Below are 24,801 nucleotides of genomic sequence, written 5' to 3' on the forward strand. Positions count from 1 at the left end.
GTTAATTTTCATTCGTTGCCTCAAGGCAACACTGCGCAGTTAGCCCAATTTTTTCAGGCAATATAATGCATTTGCATATGTGTGTAGAGATGTGTTTGTGTGCATTTATATGATCATAGTCAATGTTTTTTACTTTACAATCTACTCATAATTACAGGACATGGATGTGAATACCTTTTATGGAAGGAAACCAAGGGAATGTGCACTTTCTGTCCTCAGAAAGTGAGGACAGTGAGCTTTCAGGGAGTGACAGTGAAGTAAAGGAGTGGATCCCTGAATGAGGTTTGAGGGACACTTAGGAGCTCAGGGGTCCGTTGGTAAAGTAACTGTGTCTGTGTGTGTGTTAGTGGCCACATGGCAAGCAGGTCTGGCCCGGATCTAGTATCAAGTGGCACTGCTGGCTGACTTCTGGCATGATAAGACGTATATCATCCACATATGGGCCAGGCCTGGCATAGATGGCACTGTCTATGTGATGGCATGCCATATCTGGCTTGGTTGTGGTTTGGTTTATGAGGCCCAGGCCTACAGAAAACAGGTCTGGCTCAGATCTGGCATCAAGCTGGCATTTCTGACTGACTGGTGTTTTGGCTGAGTGTATATCAACCAGATGTGTGCCAGGTCTGGCAATGATGCCACTGTTTATGCGATGGCATGCCATATCTCAGGTGGTAGAGCAGGTTACAAACTGATTGAAGGTTAGTGGTTTGATCCCTGGCTCCTCCAGTCTGCATGTCAAGAGTGTGAATGTGTATGAATGTAGTTAGGAAGCACTCAGTTAAGCGAAAGTCGGTGAATGTGACATGTTGTATAGAGCACTTTAAGTAATCTGGGAGAGTACAAAAGCGCTATATAAAAATCAGTCTATTCACTGTCTGAACAGAACAACTGTCTGTTCTGGGCCAGCACAGGGCAAGCAGTGTGTCAACAACTGGCCCGTGGCTGCACACCACCTACACATGGCCCACATACCGCAATGAATGATGGCCCTTTGGTGGCCCAGATCAGGTTTGCCAGAGGTAATCCACACATGGGCTAGCAAAGGACCACCAGTGTGTCTGAAACTGGCCTTGTGCTGGCCCATGTGTGGGCCACCTCTGGCAAACCAGGTCTGGGCCACCAAAGGGCCGTCATTCTTTGCGGTATGTGGGCCATGTGTAGATCGCTTGAGAACCAGTCTTAATGATGCAGAGCTACTTGCTGTAGGGGGTGTAGCTCAGTGGTAGAGCATTTGACTATAGGTCAAGAGGTCTCCGGTTCAAATCTGGATGCCACCTTTTTTTTTAATATCACTTTTTAAGTATTAGGTTGGTACTACAGGAACTCTTTAGCTTAAACTATATATCTATATCTATCTATGTATTTATCTATATAGTTCCTGTAGTACAAATCTGATACTGTTTGTTAAACAGTGATACATGGTGCATATACATGGTCAATAAACGCAATTCTGATATTAAAAAAAAGGGGGCATCCGGACTTGAACCAGAGACCTCTTGATCTGCAGTCAAATGCTCTACCACTGAGCTATACCCCCAAAATCCCTGTTAAGCACTGCTATTGTAGAGAGTCATTGAGAGGCACACACTATAGGTCACTGCAGATCAAGAGTTCTCCTTTAGAAGACTGCCTAGATGACAAAATCACACTCTGCAGATTCATTAATCTAATAGCACTTAGGTCTCTCTATAAAAGAGTAAAAGTAAATCCTTCCTGCCTGTCAACCTGTAAAAACATCTCTGAAAGGCAGATAAAATTCTTAATGTCAGCTGCTGTCCAACAGTGTGCCAGTGTGCTAACACTGGCTAAAGAAGCAGGACATGCAGAGGCTTTATTGTGACAATAAGGATATGATGAGATGTGAGCAGGTGATCTGCTCCTCCCACACATTTTAGCATTTATTTTTTGTTCTAAATTCTGACCTGTGCTTGCTTTTGTTTTGTGTACTTTTCAGCCCCAAAAAGACAGTAAAGGAAATTCAATCAGTTAAAACCCAGTATATAAAACCCATTAACTTTATTTGTATGACCGCAGATTGTTTTCACCCTAATAAATTACTCAGCTTTTACCTGCTTTTCATTTGAGCTTCAGTGTTGAGATTAAATATCAGAATGCATTAGAAAACAAGCCCAGAGCGCCACAACTGAAAGATGAGACCTCAAGTTCCACACTGTGTGCAGTCATACACAGGGGGGATAACTCAGTGGAAGAGCACTGCAGCTTAGATTGTCTCCAGTTCAAATCCAGATGCTGTTGTTTGTGTTACTGTTTAACAAACAATCAAAATCGACAGTATCAGGTTTGTACTACAGGAATACGTTAGACTGGATAAACTGTATATATGTATATAAACAAACAATTTAAACACGTGAAAGGGAATAGGGGGTATAGCTCACTGGTAGAGCATTTGACTGCAGATCAAGAGGTCTCTGGTTTAAGTCCGGATGCCCCCTGTGTTAAATGCATGCTGCAGTCTATTTACCGCTCTATTTATTTAGAGGCTGTTAGGCATTTACCATCTGACAGCAATACCTGTACATAGTAAGTGAATTGATGAAGTAACACAGGTGGCCCAGAAAGTCTTGTACAGTAAGAAAACTCCATAAAACGAAAATACAGTTAAATACTAAAATGTATGCCCTGCCGGGATATCGAGATTAAATTCCAGTGCGCATGACTTAACATATTAGACTGATGCTCGGAACTTTTAAATCTTCTGCCAGCCCCATTCAACTAATTACCGAACAAGCGTCTCTTTGTGCCGAAAGCTGCATCAGCGTGAGTGTGAGGGGGTGGGATTGGAGGTGGTGATGCTGCTGGTGCAGCTGGTGCTGCTGAAGTACGCGGCTTGCGGTGGAGCTGTCTGGGATGTGTTGACACGCATTTCTGCTCCCATCTCCTTGATTAACCCGGCAGCCTGGATGGTTTCGAGCCGCAGAGGAGAGGAAGAGGAATGAGCGCGGACCGAGCAGCGGCATCCTTATCATGCAGCCGCAGAAAATCACCACCCGTCCATTTTACACGATTATATGAGCCGATGGGCGCCAGTTTATGTGTGCTTTTCAGACGGGCGGCAGCGCTGTGCAGACCCGGGAATAACAACACAGGCCAACACCTCGCTGCAGCTACATACAAGGAATGAAAACGCTCCCAAGATGGTCCGCATCGCCAAGGCCCTGGGTTTGGTTATTCTGTGCGTCGCCGTGCTCATTTTATCCCTCATCAGCTACGTGTCTCTGAGAAAAGACAGCCTCTTCTCCTCCTCCAAATACTACATGGGAGGCCCGAGGATTATGTTTCATGCAGGCTTTCGGTGAGTGAGATTTTTTTTTCCATCACAATGAGGCTGGATGATCAGATGCAGAATTGGGTTGATGTAAACAGTGTGGCCTTTTGTGCACGACTCCAGACTTCATACTTTACCTTCTATATATACTTGCTGTCTAGGTTCAAACTTTAAGTGGGCCTCAGCTTCCAATCATAATGTCATTCACGCAGTACCTTGTAATTAATGTTAATGGAGTATGCTGTTTCCAAATGTAATCAATCCTTTTCACATTTGCAAACCTCCATTTAATTGAATAAACATTACAACGTTACTTTCAAAAGCAACCCAATTAATTGGATGACCTATTATAGTGTCTAAGTGTAGTATCTAAGAATGAATAATTTAGAGTTATTGATCAGATTTTAATCGAATCCACCCGTTTTTAAGGCGGACGCTTTAGTTATCAAACTCAGGCAAAGGCTCTGTCATGGTCCCGGGACTTCTGACCCAGTGTTTTGAGTTTTGTGAGTTTTGTCATTCTGTATTAAGTTCATTTGCATTCTTAAGATCCCTAAGTTGTCTGTTCAGCAGCCTATGGTTGATCAGATTTCCCCTTATGTCTTTGCCCTCTGTCTCCCTTTGTGTGTTTGTGTTTATTTAATTGTGAATTCGTGTGCCCTTTTCCCCTTGTGTTTTATTCCATCATGTTTATCGTGTTTCCCCAGCCTGTTATGTCTGTGATCTCCCCGTGATCTCTCTCCCCCCTCCTGTCTGCGTCTCTGTGTCCTTCCTGTGTTGCGTTTAAGGTCCGCGTCTTGGGTCAGTATTGTCAGTTCCGTGTCCTCCCTGTCTTGTTATGTGTAACCCTCATCATCTGTGCTCCCCGTGTGTTCCCACGTCCCTCATTACCTTCTGTGTATTTATGTCAGAATCTCCCTATGTTCCATGTCGCACCGTCCCTCATGCTGTGTGATCCCTTGTGTGCCTTTCGGTAAAGTTTAGTTTATATTTTCCCAGTCTAGTTTAGTTTGATATCTTTCCTTTGAGTCAGTAAATAAAGCTGTATTTTGTGTGTTGTGGGTCCTGCATTTTGGGTCCAATCTCCTGCCTGTACACAGAGATTCATGACACACTCAATAACGGAGAAACATGCACAACATTATTTCAGTTCACCAAATCATCAAGCATTTAAAGTATCATTATTCAGTACAGACACTAGAAAATCACACAAAACAAACTGATAATAGAGTTCTTTTATGTAAAGGTTTCTGAATTCATACAATACAAACTCTCTTTTTTAAGTGTGCTACTGGAAAGCACAACAGCCTCCATGAAGAGCTGGGAGTTCGCCTTGTAATCGGAAGGTTGCCGGTTCAAGCCCCAGCTTGGACAGTCTTGGTCGTTGTGTCCTTGGCAAGACACTTCACTCATTGCCTACTGGTGGTGGTCAGAGGGCCCGGTGGCGCCAGTGTCCGGCAGCCTCGCCTCTGCCAGTGCGCCCAAGGGTGGCTGTGGCTACAATGTAGCTTGCCATCAGCAGTGTGTGAATGGGTGGATGACTGGTTGTGTAAAGCACTTTGGGGTCCTTAGGGACTAGTAAAGCGCTATACAAATACAGGCCATTTACCATTTACATGAAAAACTGCATATGAAAAATAACTTTTGTTTTTCCAGCTACCTTGACTATTTGCTCCCTCCTTTTTACTTTTCTTGTAGGATCTCTCTGTCCTCCCCCTCGCTCTCCATCCTCCTCACTCAAATAGAAACTGGAAAATGACAAAAATATAATAATATAATAATTATTATAAGAGGGTTAGGGTTAGTTGTCGACAAAAAGACAACACACTGCTTAGTTATGCGAATGTGGGTAAAACAGAAGCTACAGCTTTATCATTTTTGGTGAATTGTTATAGTGAATGAAAGACAAACTGATCCATATCATTTTATAGCAATATTCAAACTGAATACAGGCTGCTGCAGGACATAGACAGGTAACATCCTTTTGACTTGCTGCCACCTGGATCTGGAGCATATCGTAAACAAACACTGAAACCCAATTTAATCAGAATAGGAATCGAAATTTTTAACAAACTAAAATAATAATGTACATGGGTTTTATAAGTCATGGCAATGTTTTGTTGTATTTCAGTTAAAGTGTGTTTTAATTCTGCATCACTGATTTGTGTCACGTAATTATCTCTTCGTGTTCTTTCTGCTGCAGCAACAAAAGTCTTATTATTCTTGAGAAGCCACGAGCCACGCCTGTGTGTGAGCGCTCTGTAACATCATGACATCAACAACACTGGACATAAAACCTGTTTTCATTCTTTCCTGTACTGCTGTCAATAGAAAAGTTAGGAAAACAAACCATTAGAAGATAATTCCAGAAAATAATAATAAAATACACCACAATTAATACTAATAATAGTTTTTAGGGGCTGTCTACAAAATAAATAAATAAAATAAAAACCCAAAGGGGTCTAAACTCATTTATGCCTCCTTTAAATCAAACATAAAGCTGTCCAAGGTGCTGGACTTGTTGACCATATACTACGTATACAGAAAAATAACTCAAGGTAACTTACATAAAGGGAATGGAAATGTATTAAGTGTGATTTCCACATTTCCTTTATTAATACAAAACTAGTGCCCAAGTCTTAACATGAATCCAAGTTTTAACTAGAAAAATATCTAAATATTTTCATTTTTCCCACTCTCCTCTTTAAAGAGAAAAAACAAAAAAACAGTTGAATCATTTGAACATTTTTAACTGTAATTATTCTAAACATGAAAGTCTTTTGAGGGACTGATATGAAAAGCAGATTGACCAAAGTGTGCCAGGAGCAGATCTGATTGGATCTTTCTAAACCGCAGCCAGTATAGCTGCTGCTGTTATTACATGATGACTCAGCTTCCAATGTTTTGTGGACATTAATTTCAGGTCTCAGTTCGCCATGAATTTCCTGGACCCCTCTTTCATCCCCTTAACTAATGCCCTAAACGAAGAGCTCCAAGGAAAACCGTCCAAATGGAAGTTCAACAAGACAGCTTTTTATCATCAGAGGTAAAAGATTTGACTCCTAACTGAATTCTGCTTGTCTTCTTTGTGAAACTTGAGTATTTTCTGGTCTGGAAATCAGACAGCATAAAACATCCTTCCTCTTCATTTTGTCTTCTGTTTGCTTGTGTTGTCCAACCAACATTCAAAACCAACAAGTGTGTCTAATTTTGCATATTTGTTATATGGGATATATGTGTACACATATATATGTATGCATGTATGCATGTATGTATGTATGTATGTATGTGCCTGTAACATTCTGTAAATAAAAAAAGGGATGTAGTCGCTGTGATTGGTTTTGGACTTTTTTTTAACATCTTTTTTTTTTTCAGGAAAGATATCTTCAACTACATCGACATTCCCAACAACTTTTCCCTTACGAAGAACAGCGTGCGTGTTGGCCAGCTGATGCACTTTGACTACTCCAGCCACAAGTATGTTTTCTCCATCAGTAACAACTTCAAATCCCTGCTTCCCGACACCTCTCCCATCCTCAATAAGCACTACAGCATGTGTGCCGTGGTGGGAAATAGTGGCATTCTTACCGGCAGCCACTGTGGCCCTGAAATTGACCAAGCCGATTTTGTCTTCCGCTGCAACTTTGCCCCCACCGACATCTACTCCAAGGATGTAGGCAAGAAGACCAACCTGACCACCTTTAACCCCAGCATCCTGGAGAGGTATTACAATAACCTGCTGACCATTCAAGACAGAAATAATTTCTTCCTCAACCTAAAGAAACTGGAGGGAGCCATCCTGTGGATCCCTGCCTTCTTCCTTCATACCTCAGCTACAGTAACTCGGACCTTGGTGGATTTCTTTGTGGAGCACAAGGGACAGCTGAAGATTGAACTGGCCTGGCCAGGAAATATCATGCACGACGTGAACAAGTAAGATCTGATTCTGTTGAGCTTTGCAGGGATGGAGGATTTTTTAGGCAAACCTGGAAACCAATGTGATTTTTCCATAGGCTTTTTAATTATCACAGAAAATGAAACATTTCCGCAATAAAGAATTTTTTATTATGCTTAATAATCATCAGAATTCACAATTTACTGCAGCCTTTATAAAGACTATCATGCTACTGTACTGCAATACTGTACTGTAAGTCTATGAATAAATGACAGTAGACTATAGACCTATCATAGGTCTGTAGTTTTAAATTTTATACTATGGGACACAATGTTAAAATAGCTAAAGCTTCTGTTAACCAAAAACCTTATTTCCTTATTTCAAACCACACATCCACTGAAAAATCCCAGGTCAACCAGTCATGCAAAATCCTCAATCAGTTCCAGGTTCCTGCAGCTCTTTATATTCACATTCCTTGTCACCCAGTTTCTGCTCTCCACCTGTTGCTCAGAGAAATGTTTATCGGTTAGGTGTAGAAATGCTTTCTAACTTTATTGACTGAACAGAGAGGTTTATGTCACACTGAAGAAAAAGAAACAAAACAAAATAAAACAGGCTGCTTCTATTGGCAGCCAAAAAGCCTAAAAACAACTTAAATCCATGAAGAAACATCTCAAAATGAGAAACTAACATAAATCCCAAACACAGAAATCTAGCAGAGAAAACACAGGGTTTGCAAAAACTATAATCTTACTAAAACCAAAAGGAAAGACAGCAACTAAATACACAGTACGAGTGAAGGGACACTAACAAAGCTGGGAAAAGAACAGAGGAAGGCAGTAAAAAACACACACACACACACACACACACACACACACACACACACACACACACACACACACACACACACACACACACACACACACACACACACACACACACACACAGACAACCACCTGAGGATATGACCTTCAAAATAAAACAAGAAATAAGTGAAGGAGGGACCAGGACAAAACTCATGCAGACAAAGAAGTGCACACAGGAACACAGGATGCACATGCAAAAGGAAAAAACAGGATAACAATAACTGGAATGCCAGTGATGTTTTAGCTCATCCGACTCATGATCCATCACAATTGACAGGTTATTGTAATATGTGAATCACAGAACCTATAAGTTTTGTTGTTATTGTTTGGCTGTATTACACAAACTAATGAGAACTGAAATCCACTGAGAAGTCAGGGAGGCTCCTAAACAGGACAAATGAATCGTGTTTCACTAAAATGTGACCAATACTCTGGGAGCAAGTAAGTGATTCTTTGAAAATGCATGTGATCTTGACCTTGATCACATTCAATTGTTGATCATTGCGCAATCTCACAAAAACCTGCGTGGTAATCTTGAAGGAATAATAATTATTATGAACTATGAAATGGACAGATGGAAAGACACCTGGCCGCTGTCCTTTGGCCAGATGAGCTAAAAATCAGAGAATTATTGGATGTCTTGTTAATATGTAACAAGTAAAACTGAACCACAGGCAGTACAAAGACCAATTTAATCCACCGCTAATATGAAAGCATTGATATGACACCACCGACTGATGTAAATGTGGGCATATTGTGGGAGTATTTCTGAAACCCTGGTGTCACCAACATGGTAGTTTTATTTAAAGTGTGGCAAACACTAAAACCATGACCACACAGGCCTATAATTAGTTGGTGAATGACTGGTTGTACTTTAGTTACATCAATACTTTTGTTAAACCGCTTGATTTAAAATGGAAAATCTGCACCTCCATCACATCTTGACTATTTGATTTAAAACTCATTGTGGTGGTGAACAGACACAAAATCACAAAAATTGTATCACCATCCAAACATGTATGTGCTTAATTGTACATCACATGATAAAATGTTGAACAGACAACACAAAGTTACAGTCAATTTGTGATCTATTTGTTTTCTTCTCAGATACTGGAAGACTAAAAACCTCTCTCCCAAGCGTCTCAGCACTGGTATTCTCATGTACACCCTGGCCTCAGCAATATGTGACGAGATCCACCTCTACGGCTTCTGGCCCTTTGGCTGGGACCCCAACACAGGCAAGGATCTGCCGTACCACTACTACGACAAGAAAGGGACCAAATTCACCACTAAGTGGCAGGAAACCCACCAGCTGCCCAGCGAGTTCAAGCTGCTCTACAAGCTGCACAGGGAAGGCGTGATCAAACTCAGCTTGACGCACTGCTCTTAGACATTCGATGAGTCCGGGATGGTTTAAGACGTGACTCCAGAGACCATTACCAACATACATCAGCTCAGTTCAAACTTCTGTTGTGGCACACATGATAAGCATGATAAGTGTTTAGGCAGTTTATGATCATCCTGCAAACACACACTCGTGTCACGTTGTAATTTTACATGAAGATGTCAGGCTCACTCGAGCTGCAGATCCCAGCGTTGTTATTCATTCAACATGTTGTGTTCAGCACCACAGTTAGGGGCTTTCATGCAGCTCAGTTGCTTTCATTATTCTCCTTTGCATGACTGCTGGCTAAATAGTTTGAGCCAAACAGACATCTATTTTAACTGGAGTCTACGGGGGATTCAGCTGTGGGGACGCAGTAAATTTCCAATTCTGCTTGAAACAGATCGATTAATCACCTTTACAACAGTATACCAATTCTGTACACTGAAATCACTGCCTAATCTCAGGGAAGGAGTTAGATCAGTGTTTTTTGTAATCAGATTTAATGCCTCCAGAGAGGTGCAGTTCCTGTTTTCAGGCCTTTTCCCCCACGAGGTGTCAGACAATCTGCACTGCTCTAGAAGATGGTATTTGTTTACAAGATTGTACTCTATATAAATATATGTGTGTCTTTTTTCTCTGTAGACAGCCTGACTGTCCACTTCAAAATTTTTGGAATAATAATCAACATTCCAACAATAAGCCATAAATTCATGGAGAGGTGTTTTGTGATCATTAGATCAGAACTGCAGAACGTGTTACCGGCCTTCATTACGTAGGTGTTGAGAAAATGAGACATTTCCAAAATCTACCAAAAAGACTAGGAGGATAATTTTCCATCAGTAACAATGAAAATATACAGTGGGGCAAAAAAGTATTTAGTCAGCCACCGATTGTGCAAGTTCCCCCCACCTAAAATGATGACAGAGGTCAGTAATTTGCACCAGAGGTACACTTCAACTGTGAGAGACAGAATGTGAAAAAAAAAAAATCCATGAATCCACATGGTAGGATTTGTAAAGAATTTATTCGTAAATCAGGGTGGAAAATAAGTACTTGGTCAATAAGAAAAATACAACTCAGTACTTTGTAACATAACCTTTGTTGGCAATAACAGAGGTCAAACGTTTACTATAGGTCTTTACCAGGTTTGCACACACAGTAGCTGGTATTTTGGCCCATTCCTCCATGCAGATCTTCTCGAGAGCAGTGATGTTTTGGGGCTGTCGCCGAGCAACACGGACTTTCAACTCCCGCCACAGATTTTCTATGGGGTTGAGGTCTGGAGACTGGCTAGACCACTCCAGGACTTTCAAATGCTTCTTACGGAGCCACTCCTTTGTTGCCCGGGCGGTGTGTTTTGGATCATTGTCATGTTGGAAGACCCAGCCTCGTTTCATCGTCAAAGTTCTCACTGATGGAAGGAGGTTTTGGCTCAAACTCTCACGATACATGGCCCCATTCATTCTGTCCTTAACACGGATCAGTCGTCCTGTCCCCTTGGCAGAAAAACAGCCCCATAGCATGATGTTTCCACCCCCATGCTTCACAGTAGGTATGGTGTTCTTGGGATGCAACTCAGTATTCTTCTTCCTCCAAACACGACGAGTTGAGTTTATACCAAAAAGTTCTACTTTGGTTTCATCTGACCACATGACATTCTCCCAATCCTCTGCTGTATCATCCATGTGCTCTCTGGCAAACTTCAGACGGGCCTGGACATGCACTGGCTTCAGCAGCGGAACACGTCTGGCACTGCGGGATTTGATTCCCTGCCGTTGTAGTGTGTTACTGATGGTGACCTTTGTTACTTTGGTCCCAGCTCTCTGCAGGTCATTCACCAGGTCCCCCCGTGTGGTTCTGGGATCTTTGCTCACCGTTCTCATGATCATTTTGACCCCACGGGATGAGATCTTGCGTGGAGCCCCAGATCGAGGGAGATTATCAGTGGTCTTGTATGTCTTCCATTTTCTGATGATTGCTCCCACAGTTGATTTTTTTCACACCAGGCTGCTTGCCTATTGTAGATTCACTCTTCCCAGTCTGGTGCAGGTCTACAATACTTTTCCTGGTGTCCTTCGAAAGCTCTTTGGTCTTGGCCATGGCGGAGTTTGGAGTCTGACTGTTTGAGGCTGTGGACAGGTGTCTTTTATACAGATGATGAGTTCAAACAGGTGCCATTCATACAGGTAACGAGTGGGGGACAGAAAAGCTTCTTACAGAAGACGTTACAGGTCTGTGAGAGCCAGAGATTTTCCTTGTTTGAGGTGACCAAATACTTATTTTCCACCCTGATTTACGAATAAATTCTTTACAAATCCTACCATGTGGATTCATGGATTTTTTTTTCACATTCTGTCTCTCACAGTTGAAGTGTACCTCTGGTGCAAATTACTGACCTCTGTCATCATTTTAAGTGGGGGAACTTGCACAATCGGTGGCTGACTAAATACTTTTTTGCCCCACTGTATGTAATGGTAAACTTACTTGATTTAGGATCAAATTTAGCCAAGTAATTTCTGATAAGAGATCATCAAGTTTTGTTATCATCATGTATAAAAGAACCAATGTTTACAATTAAAATATTATCAAAATACATGACAGACTGGAGCAACAGCTCCATCGTTTTGCCAATTCATGATTAAATCCCAGATTTCTCATTTGTGGGATAATAAAGGTTTATTCTAGGTTTATTCTATTCTATTACCAAGTTTGAATATCGTACCTAAGCTAGTTTAAAACTTAGCTTACTAAATTGGGACCTCAGGAAGCCACTGGTCAAACCCAAAACATGGTAATCCCTGACCTAACCACTCTGTAAAACTGCAAATCTTTCACACATTGTCTAAAAATATTTACCCGTGCAGATGCAAGATGCTATTTTGTGAGTTTTAAAAGATCTGCCAACCAAAATTTATGATCCTTCAGAAGAGCCAAGCTATTTATTTCCGCTCTTTCACCACTCTTAATCAAACTTAAGTTATTAGGTAAAAATATTTATTTCACAGTTAAAGGCACGAGTGTTGCCAGAGTGGGTTTTCCACACAGCATGCATTGCTCTTGAATGTGGTGCAGTGCAGTGTTGGATTGCTACTTACTCCCAGAGTATTGGTGAGATTTTAGTGAAACAAGGTTAATTACCCCTGTTCAGGAGCCCTGCTGACTTCTAAGTGGATAAACTTGGTAAATACTTCAGAGGGTTAATTACACCAGCGGTTCGCAACCTTTGGGCCACGGACCGGTCTCCGAGTCGTTTGGTATCGGGCCGCAAAAGTTGAGGCTTGGGTGTGATTTATGGAATTTATGGTTTTCAGGGTTTTTTATCGGTTTTATTGTTAACTCGGTTTCCCTGGGTCTTTTCCCGTGTGTTATGAATAAATCTTCTTGTTTTTTTGGTACCAGTACTGGTTTTATTTTGTTGTATTTATCCGCAACCCCTGAAAGACTGGTCCGTGAAAATATTGTCGGCCATAAACCGGTCCATGGCGCAAAAAAGGTTGGGGACCACTGACCTACACAACCAAATGCCTGAAGTGTTCATGAGCAACCAACCAACTGCTAAAAAAATGCTCAGTGAGGAAGTTGTATGTCTACCTTAAGTGTACCAGGAATTGAACTCTTGAGATTAAGAATCGCTTTTGCGAGGGTGTCCTAGGCCAAAATAGAAAGCACTGACCTAGCAACCTTGTGGAAATATGTGAAAATGTTGGTCGTTTCCAAACAGAAAAACCCCAAATCATCATTAGTAAAGACTTTATTATTGAGCTGTAACATATCTTCCAAATCTGAACGGTTTCGTGGTTAGCACACTGTTAGCTTAAAGGGAGTTGTGCATAGTTGATTATGCTAGCCTACTTAATGCTGTTTAGTGGAATGTAGTTTTGCTTTTACATGATATAATTTCAGATCTTGTAAGTTTATGTTTACACATTCAGATTGTTTCTTTTTCTCCTGCCTAAATGGAAACATTAGGGAGCTAATGTTAGCTAGCTAGTTACATGAGAGAGTCTAAGTGGGTTATGATATTTATTATTTACTAACAACATATTTATGCAACATGCTTCAATATGTATGCTTAAATTCTCACTTAGTAAACACAAGCTTGGTTTAAGCATACAAACAAATGTCAAAAATCATTTTTGACCAGGGGCTACCAGACTCGGACCACCTTGTGATGTAAATCATGGCTCAAGTGTGGCTTAAAACATCAGGAAATAGAACTTTTTTAAATAATAACCGATCTTGAGGTTTCCCACTATGTCCCAAACGACGATTGAACTTCACTATTTTGTTGACTGAAGAAATTTTCTTTATTCCGACCGTAACTGTATCAAATTCAATATTCGTGATGCAAGATAAAATGAATGAATGTTATATGGCTTATTGCATCTTGTACAAACAGCATGAAATATTTAAGTGGTAATGCATGTGAGGCACTAACAGATCTTTTAGGCTAGTTTTATACAACCTTTTTGAAGGGTAAAATTTAGTCATTTGCTATTGTTTGTATTCCTGGTGGTGTATTCCTTAAGAATATCACTGGTGTCTTTGTATGAGAGCTGTTTGAAGGCTAAAAAGAACGCTGTATTCCACATGGGACCAAACTTCTACAGATCAACTTAAAAATGAACAAGCTTTATTTTTTATAACTGTAGATAGTCCTGGGGTCTTAAACAGTCCACCTTATCGTGCCAGACTGAAACAGACTGGTGGATATGGGGGTGAGGAAGACTGGACCCAAACAATAAAAGCTGGCCACATGACCATCCCATGACTCTGCAACATGTGCTCCTTGTTGCAAATTCCAGCTTAGGCTGAGGTTTAACACACAGAGAAATGCAGTCATGCACATTTACCATATGTAGTGTCTGTTCTTTCGTCTTGTTCAAACGAACTAATTCAAATCGTTAACTTGTGTGTCTAACCTTTAAATCACAGTGCAGTCACGACATTAAAAGCAACAACCATGAAACTGCACATCTTGTAAAAAGACAGCCAAATTTTAGGACTTTGATTGTTATAGATGTGTAAGAATAATTTAAGCAGTCCCTTCACTGAATGTTTTGTAGGTACACCAAAGACCATGTGCTTAAAAGAAATAATGGAAACTGATTTGTGAAAGCTCTATGAAAACTAATGGCAGTAGACAGTATAAAAAATGAAAGTGGCAGCCCTGCACACCTCCACTGATTTGTAAAGTCTGAATATGAAGCCTCAAGCTAAGTGTTTTCGCCGTGATCACCTTGGTGTTTTGAGACTGCCTGTGGCAAGTGAGGGCTGGATCTGGCTGCGTACATGTATTCTCATTAGCTAACGACTTGCAATATCCTGATCATGACTTACAAAACTAAACTATTGAGTTGATTAAGTAATGATAAAAATGTTTATAAATGTCACAGACTGAAGGAGCGAAGGGTGTTTTTCCATATTTCTATGTAATAGGACAGGAAGTCAAGGGAGTCGCCCCCTGCTGGATGCAAAAGGAATACAAGTTTGAGGCACTTTGGCTTCAGAACACTAGGGTAACCCCACAAACATTTGAGGTTTTTAGGGCTGACACTTGCCTAATGGCCACTGTTTTGCAGAGATTTCCCTAATTAACTACATTTGTAGAATTTCCTTGTAAAGCTATGAATGTCCTCCTTCAGAGTTATTTGTTGGAAATATCCAGTGGTATACTGCTGGGCACTTCCTCCTCTAAGAAAATTTCTCGTAACATTAAAAATCAATGTGCAGAATGTGTGTAAAATATGCTGATGCCAAGAAACTCTGTGATGATTGTATTCCAGTCAGAGTAATATATATTTTTTGTGCATTACAGTATGTTTAAATGACCAGACAGTGATGTGCATTACCTAAACATTAAATGTGTTTATTCCAAATTGAGCACTATACAGGATTTGTTCTTTAACAACCCTTTAACATTTCTGTACTTGTGTTTGATCTGCATGGCGATTTTGTTCCATTATGCTGCTTATGTACATGTTGTATAAAAGTCATAAATCATGTAAGTGACTGTACTATCCTGGTTGTTCGATCAACAGCAATCATCCAAGTAAGAAACCATGTCCTACAGTAAATGTTTTTTGATTATATTCCATGATAAATATACATTATGTGCCTGCATATTCCTTCCATCAATGCCTCAACGTGTCAAATAAACAGTATTTTTCTCTGGTATGACCCATTTGGAGATTAAAATATTTTTTTTAAAAAGTAAACTAACAACAACTACATAAACTAAATGAAATTGCTGGCTTTGCAATATATTTACACACACAAAAATCTTATTCTGCTTGAAATAGTGGCTACACATAAAGTCACATATACTTTACATGTAGAGACATTTTTATTGTCCCCGAATTTCAGCTTCTTGCGTTTTTACTACTGTTCCATGCAAGATTCCTCTATTTGCAAGATGCTAAAATGCTCAAAGGTTTTATTGCATAGACTATTTCACACTGTTATTAACCCTCCAACCGTTCCTGAGTGGATTTGCAGTGGTGCTTAGGACACACATAGACTGTATGTAAGTGGCTAGTGAAGTCCTCTTGTGAAGCCCCACACTGGGTATTTTCACCATTGCCATCACACCTTTTTAAAACTACACCTTACCAGCCCAGTGTTGGATCTGACTACAACAGGATCTACAGTTTGTAAATCAAAAATCTTTAATCACAAAGGTTACATTTTAACATATGAACTTCTGGGTGTGTTTAATATAACTGGAAACTGCCACAAGCCCATAAATTAATCAAGAAAATGTTTATTGAAAGCCAAGGGCCTTTTCCCCCCAAAACGTCTTTGGAACGGGAAGTCTTTTGGAATTGGCATTCAGAGCCAGAGACTATGTCCATCTTTTATATACAGTTAGTGGATTTGGATAATTTTAACTTCCACTTTTAGACAACTTTCCTCATATTATCTGTGACTGAGTGGAATCATTGACTACCAGCTACCTGAGGCAGCAAAGCAACCCCAGACCAGATAATTTCCAACATCATGCATCACACTTGGTATGACTTTCCTCTGGAAAGCACCCTTTGGTCTTCTCTTTCCTAGATTTTGTATGCCCAGAGAAGGCTTTTGTCTTTATCAGCATTCTGAGCCTCTTTGGAGAGTAGACATGTACGCACTGGCACCAACAGTTACCTGCACATACTACGACTGAGTTTTGGGGACTATATTTGCCACTGGTATATGATTTACTTTACAGTGGAATGATTATTTCAAAAGATTTCACAGGATTCTGTAGAAAGTCTGAGAGTTCTTCAGATACTCACACCGCACATTTCAATGACAAAAAGAACAACACACCCAAGATGTCAAAGGTTTAAATAAGACAGACCACATGTTTAAATATCACTGCATAAAGTTCTTCAAAACACTAGCAACCCAACCACCTAATTTTACACTTAAAGAAAGATAAATGTATCAGTGTGTACTTACTTTTTCTATCTGTCTTGTATCTATCTATATTTTTAATCATTTTTTTGAATTATAAAAATTACTCTGGGGCATTTGTTTGAACCCATATCTTTATCTGTGGTGTGTTTGTACAAACATGTCAAAAGAGCCAATATTCGACCTGTTCACAGAGCTGTGTAAGTCTTTGGACCACTACTTTACTTGAAAATGGGAATAAGGGCCAGGAATGTTTTTCAAACAGACATATATGGAAATGCAGTTTAAAAAGTAAGAAATTGAGTTTTCAATCGTAAAGAAAGAACTTGAAAGACACGGGTATTGACTGGTTATTTGCCAAGTTGTTTCCTATGTGTAGACACAATACTGGCTCATCTGTTGAGTTGCATATTTTCCGGTGAATGATTATAAGTCAGGCTAAAGTGGCTTAAATAAACATTCTTCAGATAATGTGTTAAAAACAGCCAGTGTCCAAAGAAAAACTTTGAATGACCTTCAGAAAGTAAAGACCAACATAATAAGAAAGTTTGGCTCCTTGGATGCAAAATATAAAGAAATAAGGGGTTCAAGACTTTTACATAGTACTGCAGTTTTTTATAAGTGGACATACAGTTGTTTCATTTTGCAGTTTTCTTTTATGTTGTTTCTGACAATACAAAGTGTGTGAATAAATAACACTAGAAGACGAATTTATACTGTAACAATAATAACGCTTTAAATGAAACTTTCCAAAGCTCTTCTCCTTTCATGTACAGTATGGGCTTATATTTTGCTTGGTTTTAGGATCTCAAATGTCTCATTTCACAGGCTGTTGTAGATCTCGAGAAAATGGTAGGATCTCAAAATGCAGTGATATATGGTGTAAAAGAGAAAAGAGGAGCTGATGGTTGCAACATCAGCAGGCACACCTGCTCCTCACAGATGCCTCCTCCACTTCATGGCTGGAGACGGGGCTGCCATTGGGTTCTGAGCCTTGGCCCCCGTATGTGCTCTGCTCCATCCTCTTCATCACCAAATTCAGCAGGGTGGTCACCGCCAGGTCCACATCAGCACCCGTCACTGCACTCGTCTCAAAGTACGGGATGCTTAGGAGAATGTGGAACAAAAAAAAACAAAAACATTAGCTGATCTTAAAAATGATTGTTTTACAATCCAAAATAAGTCTTTGCTGTAAAAGTTTTTTTTACAGATCCAAGATCAGGGAAAACTGTTGACCAGCACCATCTTATGGTGACAGAATTAAAACTAGATTTCCATCATCTTCAAGGAAAAGAGAAAATAATTTCTAATCTGAACTCATTAACTCATCATGAACCTGTGGAAAACACAAACTTCTAAGTCACAGTTACCAGATGAAGCTATATAAATATAAAATGATATTAAATTTAAAATTTAAAATGGCACCAGAGTAGTGATAGAAAACAATTTTAATAAAGTGTCATTTCGTTTTGGTTTGGCTAATAATGTCTTTCTCAGCAATTAGGCTATAAAAATATAATGATCCCACTGTCAGTTTGTATTTGTAGGTCATGCTGAAAAGCCCCTTTGGGCTCCAGCTTGGAAAATGGGGTCTCGTTTGGGATAATTCACACTTCTGGCTCAAATGAACTCATCAGTTCAGGCAACCACTTTCATCTATTCATAATAATGGATATTGTGTACAAATCAGCAAAAAGTCCAAAAGTTATCCCCTTCTCATCTGTCATTTATAAATCTGTAGGAAATCTAGTAGGACACACTGGATGTCTTTTTTATGTTGTACACTTGGCATCGTTACTAGAATCAGGTGATAATGTATGAAGGCCAAGAGAAAGTTTTTTGAGAGACCTACTAAAATTGGAGAAGCTAAAATGAGTAAAAACAATTCATAAAATAATAATTTACCACAAAACAATAGCAATAAAAAGGTTACAGTAACCTTATATTTAATGTGGTAGAACGTCAGGTTTAATAAGTCTTCTGAATATTAAAAAAATAAAACAGGACATAAGATCAATAAAAGTCATACACAAAACTGTAAACTGTTGTCACATGAAGTTTGGTTATTAATTTAATACCATGGCAGTATTGATAAACAAACAAACAGCAGCCATAATTATGTTTGCGCAGAGGAAAGAAAAATGAAAAAACAAGTATGAAAGTACACTACTATGTCTCTTTATGGGTACAGACATATTTTTATGATTAATACAGTGTTTGTAAGGCCTTACCCATATCTGTCTGCCAGATCTCTGGCTTGCCTGGCGTGAACACTTCTCATGTCTCTGACGTCTGCCTTGGTACCCACCAACACCACATCTGGACTCTCACAGTACGCGTTGGCCTGCAGCTGACCTGAAACACAGAGGAAGTCACGTAAAGCCTCAGCATACATGAGAAGAAACTCAGAATCAGTCGAGATTATTATCTGTGCAGCAACATAAAACTAAATATATTGATTGGAAGCAGAACAGGGGGCTCAGTGGAAACATACTCATCCAGTTTCTGACATTGAGGAAACTTTGCTGATTGGTCAAGTCAAACATCAACAGGAAGCCCATGGCATCTCGGAAGAAAGCTGTGGTGAGGCTGCGGAACCTAAAGAAAAAGCAGATTTTTTAGAAAGCAGATGTCAAACTGACATGTCTAAGCACCTGCTGAATGGATTTAAATACAATACAACATTCATGGTCCCAAGAATCCTACTGGCGTTTGGGATTTCTGTAACTGCATCCCCAGCAGACCCACAAGGCTAAAATTGTTTTTTCTTAGCACAGACTGTATATAAAGGATGGAAGATGTTACTTGCATTGTTTCTAGGAGGTAACTACTCTGGTTCCAAGAAGAGAAAATAGCTTTCAGTTTGGTTTTTCAGTGGCCTCAGCAAAAGTTATTCCAGTTTATGGTCTTTATCACTAGTTTCAAGTCTTAGCGTAACATTAAGTATGATGATAAAAGCAGAGTATGCTTTAGCCACTACCTTATGAACGTGTGGGTTACTTGATAAAGTCTGTGCCACCTTGTACACATGGTGTCTGGTTTCATAAAGCTATGATGGAGAGGGCTCAAAGAAATAGGACTTCATTAACAAGTGGGTGACATCAGAGTGGCTACACTAAAGTAAGAACTATGCAGTCCTGATTACACCTTTAGTGCTTCTACAGGAAGGTAAGTAGCAGCAGGGGGCTGCTAATCAAATACATTTAATCAACTGATCATCAGCAAGTGTGAGGATCTCTTTAAATGCAGAATCTATTGCATTTTGCTTGTCTGGAGCATTGAAGGGTGAGTTAGCACAATCCTACAACCTTTCTCAGATCAAACAACAAATTCAGACAAGCGCCAAATTTCAGACTCTACAGGCCTCAGTTAGCATGCTAAGGTTTACAGCGTTGGGAAGGTTACTTTTAAAATGTATTCCACAACAGATTATGGAATACCAGCCCCAAAATGTATATTGTAACGTATTCCGTTTCATTACTCAATGAGAGTAACGTATTCGGAATACTTTGGATTACTTAATATATTATCATGCTTTTTACAACTACATGAATGTACTATTGCTGTGTGATTTATTACTATTACTGAAGGCTACTCGCCATACCAATACTAACTAGATTTTTAAATCTTAATATAAAATGAGAAACAGTAGGGTGGACATTAGGTAAGGCTGCATTTTTTGCAGCGATCTCATATAGAAAACTATAAAACAGGTCAGCGGCTCCGAACCGTAGTAAAGGGACCTCTGGCTAATTCGTTGGGTTCTGTGTCGGGCTCATAGCCGAAAACTAGCTTTACTTTGTTTTCTGGGTGAACTTTGCGAGAGACAGAGAGAGGCGTTGAAAGGCTGCTCCAACTGAACTTATTGTTGTTTCGGAGGAAAACACGAACACAGTGTACAGTCGAGCCTTAATAGCTTACTTACAACTGGGCTCGTCAGGCACTCTATTTGGCTGCAGTGGTTATTATTATATTTACATGCTTCCAGCTCCTGTTTCTGGTCGGTGACAACTTGTACTTTTCCACTCTTCTTTTTCTCCCTCCCTTGCACACAGACAGATAATGAGTATGGCAGTCCATTCTCCCTGCAGCACGGACTACACTGCCCATGAGGCTACATTCTTTAGGGCTATGCCTGTAACACTCTGCCTGTTGCCTTCATATTAAATAATGTTTTGAATAATAAAGATATTCCTTCACATCGTTGTATGGGGCTGCAAGTAGGGGTGACATGGGTCGTGAGATTGAGACACAGACAGAGTCTCTTAATGTGATTTGTTTGGGTTCCCACCAGTGTGGAATTACCAAAAATAGAGAGGGCATAGCTTAACATATAAAGCAGGAAAAGACCGCTGTGTAATCCATTTATTTCAACAAAGTAACTGTATTCTGAATACCGGCACATGTATTCCGTTACTCCCCAACACTGAAAGTTTGTGACAATACAATTAGCAAAAGACTGAACAAGAGTTGTTCTCTCTAAAAAGAACATGTCAGAACAAATGACAAGATGTCAGGAACAATATCTTTTGGACAGATGACACCAAAGCAGAGATGTTTGTCCATAATGCACAATATAGTGTTTAGCTTGGAGGAAACCAAACACAGTATATCAAGGCAAACACCTTATACCACCTGTCAAGACTGTTAGTGGAGGGTGAAGAATTAAGCTGGTTTTGCAACCACATCATGTATCATGTGCCTGACAGCTAAATTTGGACATTCCGGACTACATAAACCAGGTGTGAGGAATTAATTATCAGGTGCAAAGAGTTTTAAAATGATAAATAATGCTTCGATCCTCCACACACACACTTATTTATGAAATATTAACTATGAATTATGAAACAAAGAAAAATTTCATGATTACCTCTCTTGTCCTGCTGTGTCCCAGAGCTGAAGGTGAACTTTGAAGTTCTTCTCAGTTGCCCCATCTACACCTGTCCCCGTATAAACCTAAAGCAATACACAGAGCCCAGTAATCAACTCAAAAAGTTCAAAATGCTCCACATGCAAACCAAATTACACGATTTCTATTTTACGTTTTGTGTCATTTCTTTGGATTAGCAGGATGCGTGGACGGATGCAACACAGTTACACTTATGATAGGGATCAAGCAAAATAGATAATTTGATATAACAGGTCTACTTTATGGACAAAACTCAACGTGACCATAGCTGTACTGGCAACATAATACCACACTAATGTTTTAGTTTCATATAAGCAGCTAATAGAGACGTCTTTTTTCTCTTGGCTACAGACTTGACTACAGAGATTTTCATATAACATAAAAACCTAGCATTTTCAGTATAGCTGATTACATCAGGAAAAATACATTTAGGGTTGCTACTTCAGCTTCAAAATCGTGGTTTTACTCACTAAGGATTTACAGGATTTCATTTTGTTCTTTGTTATATTTTTTCAAGAAGAAAGTATTAAACTTTTGGTCTGTAATTCTCTACTTTGTTTTAATTATTTCCCTAAGACGAGTTTGGCATGTCTAAGTGTTTATTAGACATTTAGTTAGATTTTCTTCAATAGATTATTACCATGTTACTAACAACCTGAGTTAACACATTTTTTCTAACAGACGATGAAGCCAGAAAATAATTTTACCCTCTATATGCATACTTTTTCTTTATTATTGTTTTAAGTAAGAAGAACACTCTCAGATTGAGATAGTTTTTTAGTCCAGTGAGTATTTGCAGATTTTTCTTTGTCTTTCTTGTAAAATTTAAAATAGTTTCAATAAATGTGAAAAGTTCTACTAAAATAGAGCAACCTGAACGCCTCAATTTATTGTGACTTGCTGCAAGAAGTCAGTGAAACAAACAAACAAACTAACTAACAAAAAAAGACCACATATGACTGTTAACACAAAGACAACAAAAACATTTTAAATAACATTTGATATTAAAGATGCAGATTTCACTGGTGGGGATCAATATTGGAGGGAGTCTGGGGGTCATCCCTTCAAACATATCTTTGCTTCTTTTATATTTCCTACAATATATCTCCACTAGAATGCTTTCTTGACTCTAGTGATCCCACATTAACCTGACAAATAATAATTTGTTGTGTACTCTATTAAAAGTTAATGGCCACTTATTTCTGTATCAAACATTATCTGCCAATTATTATAAAATACTTAAAAAGATAAATGTGTAAAAGGCTTACCTGGCCTTACTGAGTTTTTGAAATGTTTTTTTCCCTATAATTTAAATACCATTAACATGTACTCACCACTCTCTTTTCCCTGAAGTCGATGCCCACTGTGGTTGTGAATTTGCGGTTGAACTTGTTGTCAGTGTACCTGTAGAGGAAGGTGGTCTTTCCCACTCCTGAGTCCCCCAGAGCCAGCAGCTTGATCAGATAGTCATAGTCCCAGTTAGCCATTGTACAGCTGAGTGCCGAACCTGCCACAGAGTTTAGCTCACAGTACAACACTTTGCTGGTTTTCACATGTCCCAAACCATGAGAGCTGAGACACATGTGGGAAAATAACAACTTATAAGGTTAAATTCTTCAACCTAAGCTGCAGTTCTCAGTCTGAGGCTGTAGGACCATCACACAGGCTTAGCAGGACGTCATAACTCCCCACTCATTAGGCACTGATCAGAGAAGGACTAGCACATGACTGGAGCTGGCTTCCACATGAGCAGTCAAATGCCTCTCCAGAGTTTTCTCTAACTTTGCTTAGCAAAACCCAGCTTGTTTGGCACACAGAAGTCCTTTTATTGACTTAAAGAGCTATGGGCAGACAGCTCAGCAGTGCATGACGCAACTATGTCATCGCAATGCTTTGCTTACACTGTCAGCTGGGGCTAGTCCAGTAAAGGCAGGATGGGAAATCCCATTTAATGATGCCAAATAGTTAAAAGTATTTTTCTTACTCCCTTATGTACTTAAAAAAAACTACATTAAAAGAGATATTACTATATCTTACTCTGTGCAATCAAGTGACAAGGATGCTGCTTAATTAACCCTCTAATGATTAACAAAAAGACTGACTAGATTAACACAAAACATTACTTTAGTAATTTTCTAAATAGTCCAAACATCAATACTACACCCTCAGCACACACAAACCATTAAAACTTTAAAATCTTACCAGTCTACGTGGAGAAAATGAAAACATCCGTTCACAAGTTGCACCGCTTGTTCTTATTAAATAACCACTATCATCATTCGATGGTACATTGCATAGCCTGAACCTTTCCCCTGTGCTACATGTGATCCAGGGAGGAGTTTAATACCAGCTTCTGCTGTGTTTACAGACCCTTGTGTTTTCCGCTGTTATTTACGAGGAAAAAGGGCTCTTTGAACACTGGATCGTCTGTGGATTTAAGTGGAAATGGTCCAACCAAAAAAACGGGCCTCACGTCTGGAGGCTCAGTGAAGTAATCCTGCTTCTAAAAACAAAGCGGCCTGTAGACGTTTTTAAGTTCTATAAAAGGTTTTATTTCTAAAAAGGAAAACTATGTCACTTATATGTGCTGTGGTACAAAAAAAAGAACTTTAAATATATATCAATTGTCAGCACTGTCAGGTTAATCAGTAATGTCTGAAGTGAGGCTTTCTGCTCATACTCATTTTTAAGGTTATAGTTTAGTTATTCCATTATTGAGCTTAACTACTGATCATTGATGGAATCAGTTAATTTCCTCCTTTATTGCTGGGCAGGTTCTGTATCTTTTCTATATATACTTAAACAGTTAAAAGCAGGATTAAAAGCTTAGTATACCCCTCCTTTTAAAGTCCCCCTTCCTTTACGTGAACTACATACAGATTGGTTGCCTCTCACAAAAAATGGTTTGACCATGTTTAATATGAACATCTACCATTATAATATGTTGTATGATAGAAAATATATTTTATACACACGGTAAAGATATCACACAGTATTAGATATCAATTATTTAATGCTTAAGAAAAACAAACTTTCTGACATTCAAGGTCATCTGAG

At 39.4% G+C, this 24,801-nt stretch overlaps 2 protein-coding genes and 2 non-coding genes across 7 annotated transcripts; 2 read left to right on the top strand and 2 right to left on the bottom strand.

The window, feature by feature from the left end:
- Nucleotides 1–1,465: 1,465 nt before the first annotated feature.
- On the bottom strand, nucleotides 1,466–1,537 carry trnac-gca (transfer RNA cysteine (anticodon GCA)). Its single transcript has one exon. It is a non-coding gene; the product is annotated as a tRNA-Cys (tRNA).
- An 844-nt stretch (nucleotides 1,538–2,381) lies between these two features.
- On the top strand, nucleotides 2,382–2,453 carry trnac-gca (transfer RNA cysteine (anticodon GCA)). Its single transcript has one exon. It is a non-coding gene; the product is annotated as a tRNA-Cys (tRNA).
- A 381-nt stretch (nucleotides 2,454–2,834) lies between these two features.
- LOC146657847 (alpha-N-acetylneuraminate alpha-2,8-sialyltransferase ST8SIA3-like) lies at nucleotides 2,835–12,864 on the top strand. The gene is made up of 4 exons (XM_085426211.1): nucleotides 2,835–3,313; nucleotides 6,210–6,332; nucleotides 6,662–7,219; nucleotides 9,155–12,864. Exons 1-4 carry the CDS (start codon nucleotides 3,030–3,032, stop codon nucleotides 9,435–9,437), a joined length of 1,248 nt encoding a protein of 415 aa, XP_085282337.1. The 5' UTR covers nucleotides 2,835–3,029; the 3' UTR covers nucleotides 9,438–12,864.
- LOC146657848 (ras-related protein Rab-27B-like) lies at nucleotides 4,559–24,059 on the bottom strand. Of its 4 annotated transcripts, none has more exons than XM_085426214.1 (7): nucleotides 23,947–24,040; nucleotides 23,079–23,198; nucleotides 21,706–21,791; nucleotides 19,330–19,433; nucleotides 19,067–19,190; nucleotides 17,765–17,941; nucleotides 4,559–5,034 (listed from the first exon to the last, which is right to left on the bottom strand). In XM_085426214.1, exons 1-7 carry the CDS (start codon nucleotides 23,971–23,973, stop codon nucleotides 4,899–4,901), a joined length of 774 nt encoding a protein of 257 aa, XP_085282340.1. In that variant the 5' UTR covers nucleotides 23,974–24,040; the 3' UTR covers nucleotides 4,559–4,898. The 4 variants fall into 4 exon arrangements, with proteins under 4 accessions (XP_085282340.1, XP_085282339.1, XP_085282338.1 ...); XM_085426213.1 differs by having other exon boundaries at nucleotides 4,562–5,034; nucleotides 23,079–23,251; nucleotides 23,947–24,059; XM_085426212.1 differs by lacking the exon at nucleotides 23,947–24,040 and having other exon boundaries at nucleotides 4,562–5,034; nucleotides 23,079–23,931.
- Nucleotides 24,060–24,801: the final 742 nt, after the last annotated feature.

The sequence above is a fragment of the Rhamphochromis longiceps genome, linkage group LG12 (genome assembly GCF_057381845.1).
Source record: "Rhamphochromis longiceps isolate RC_006_pf linkage group LG12, R_longiceps_female_GT1.1, whole genome shotgun sequence".
Taxonomy (NCBI): Eukaryota; Metazoa; Chordata; class Actinopteri; order Cichliformes; family Cichlidae; genus Rhamphochromis; species Rhamphochromis longiceps.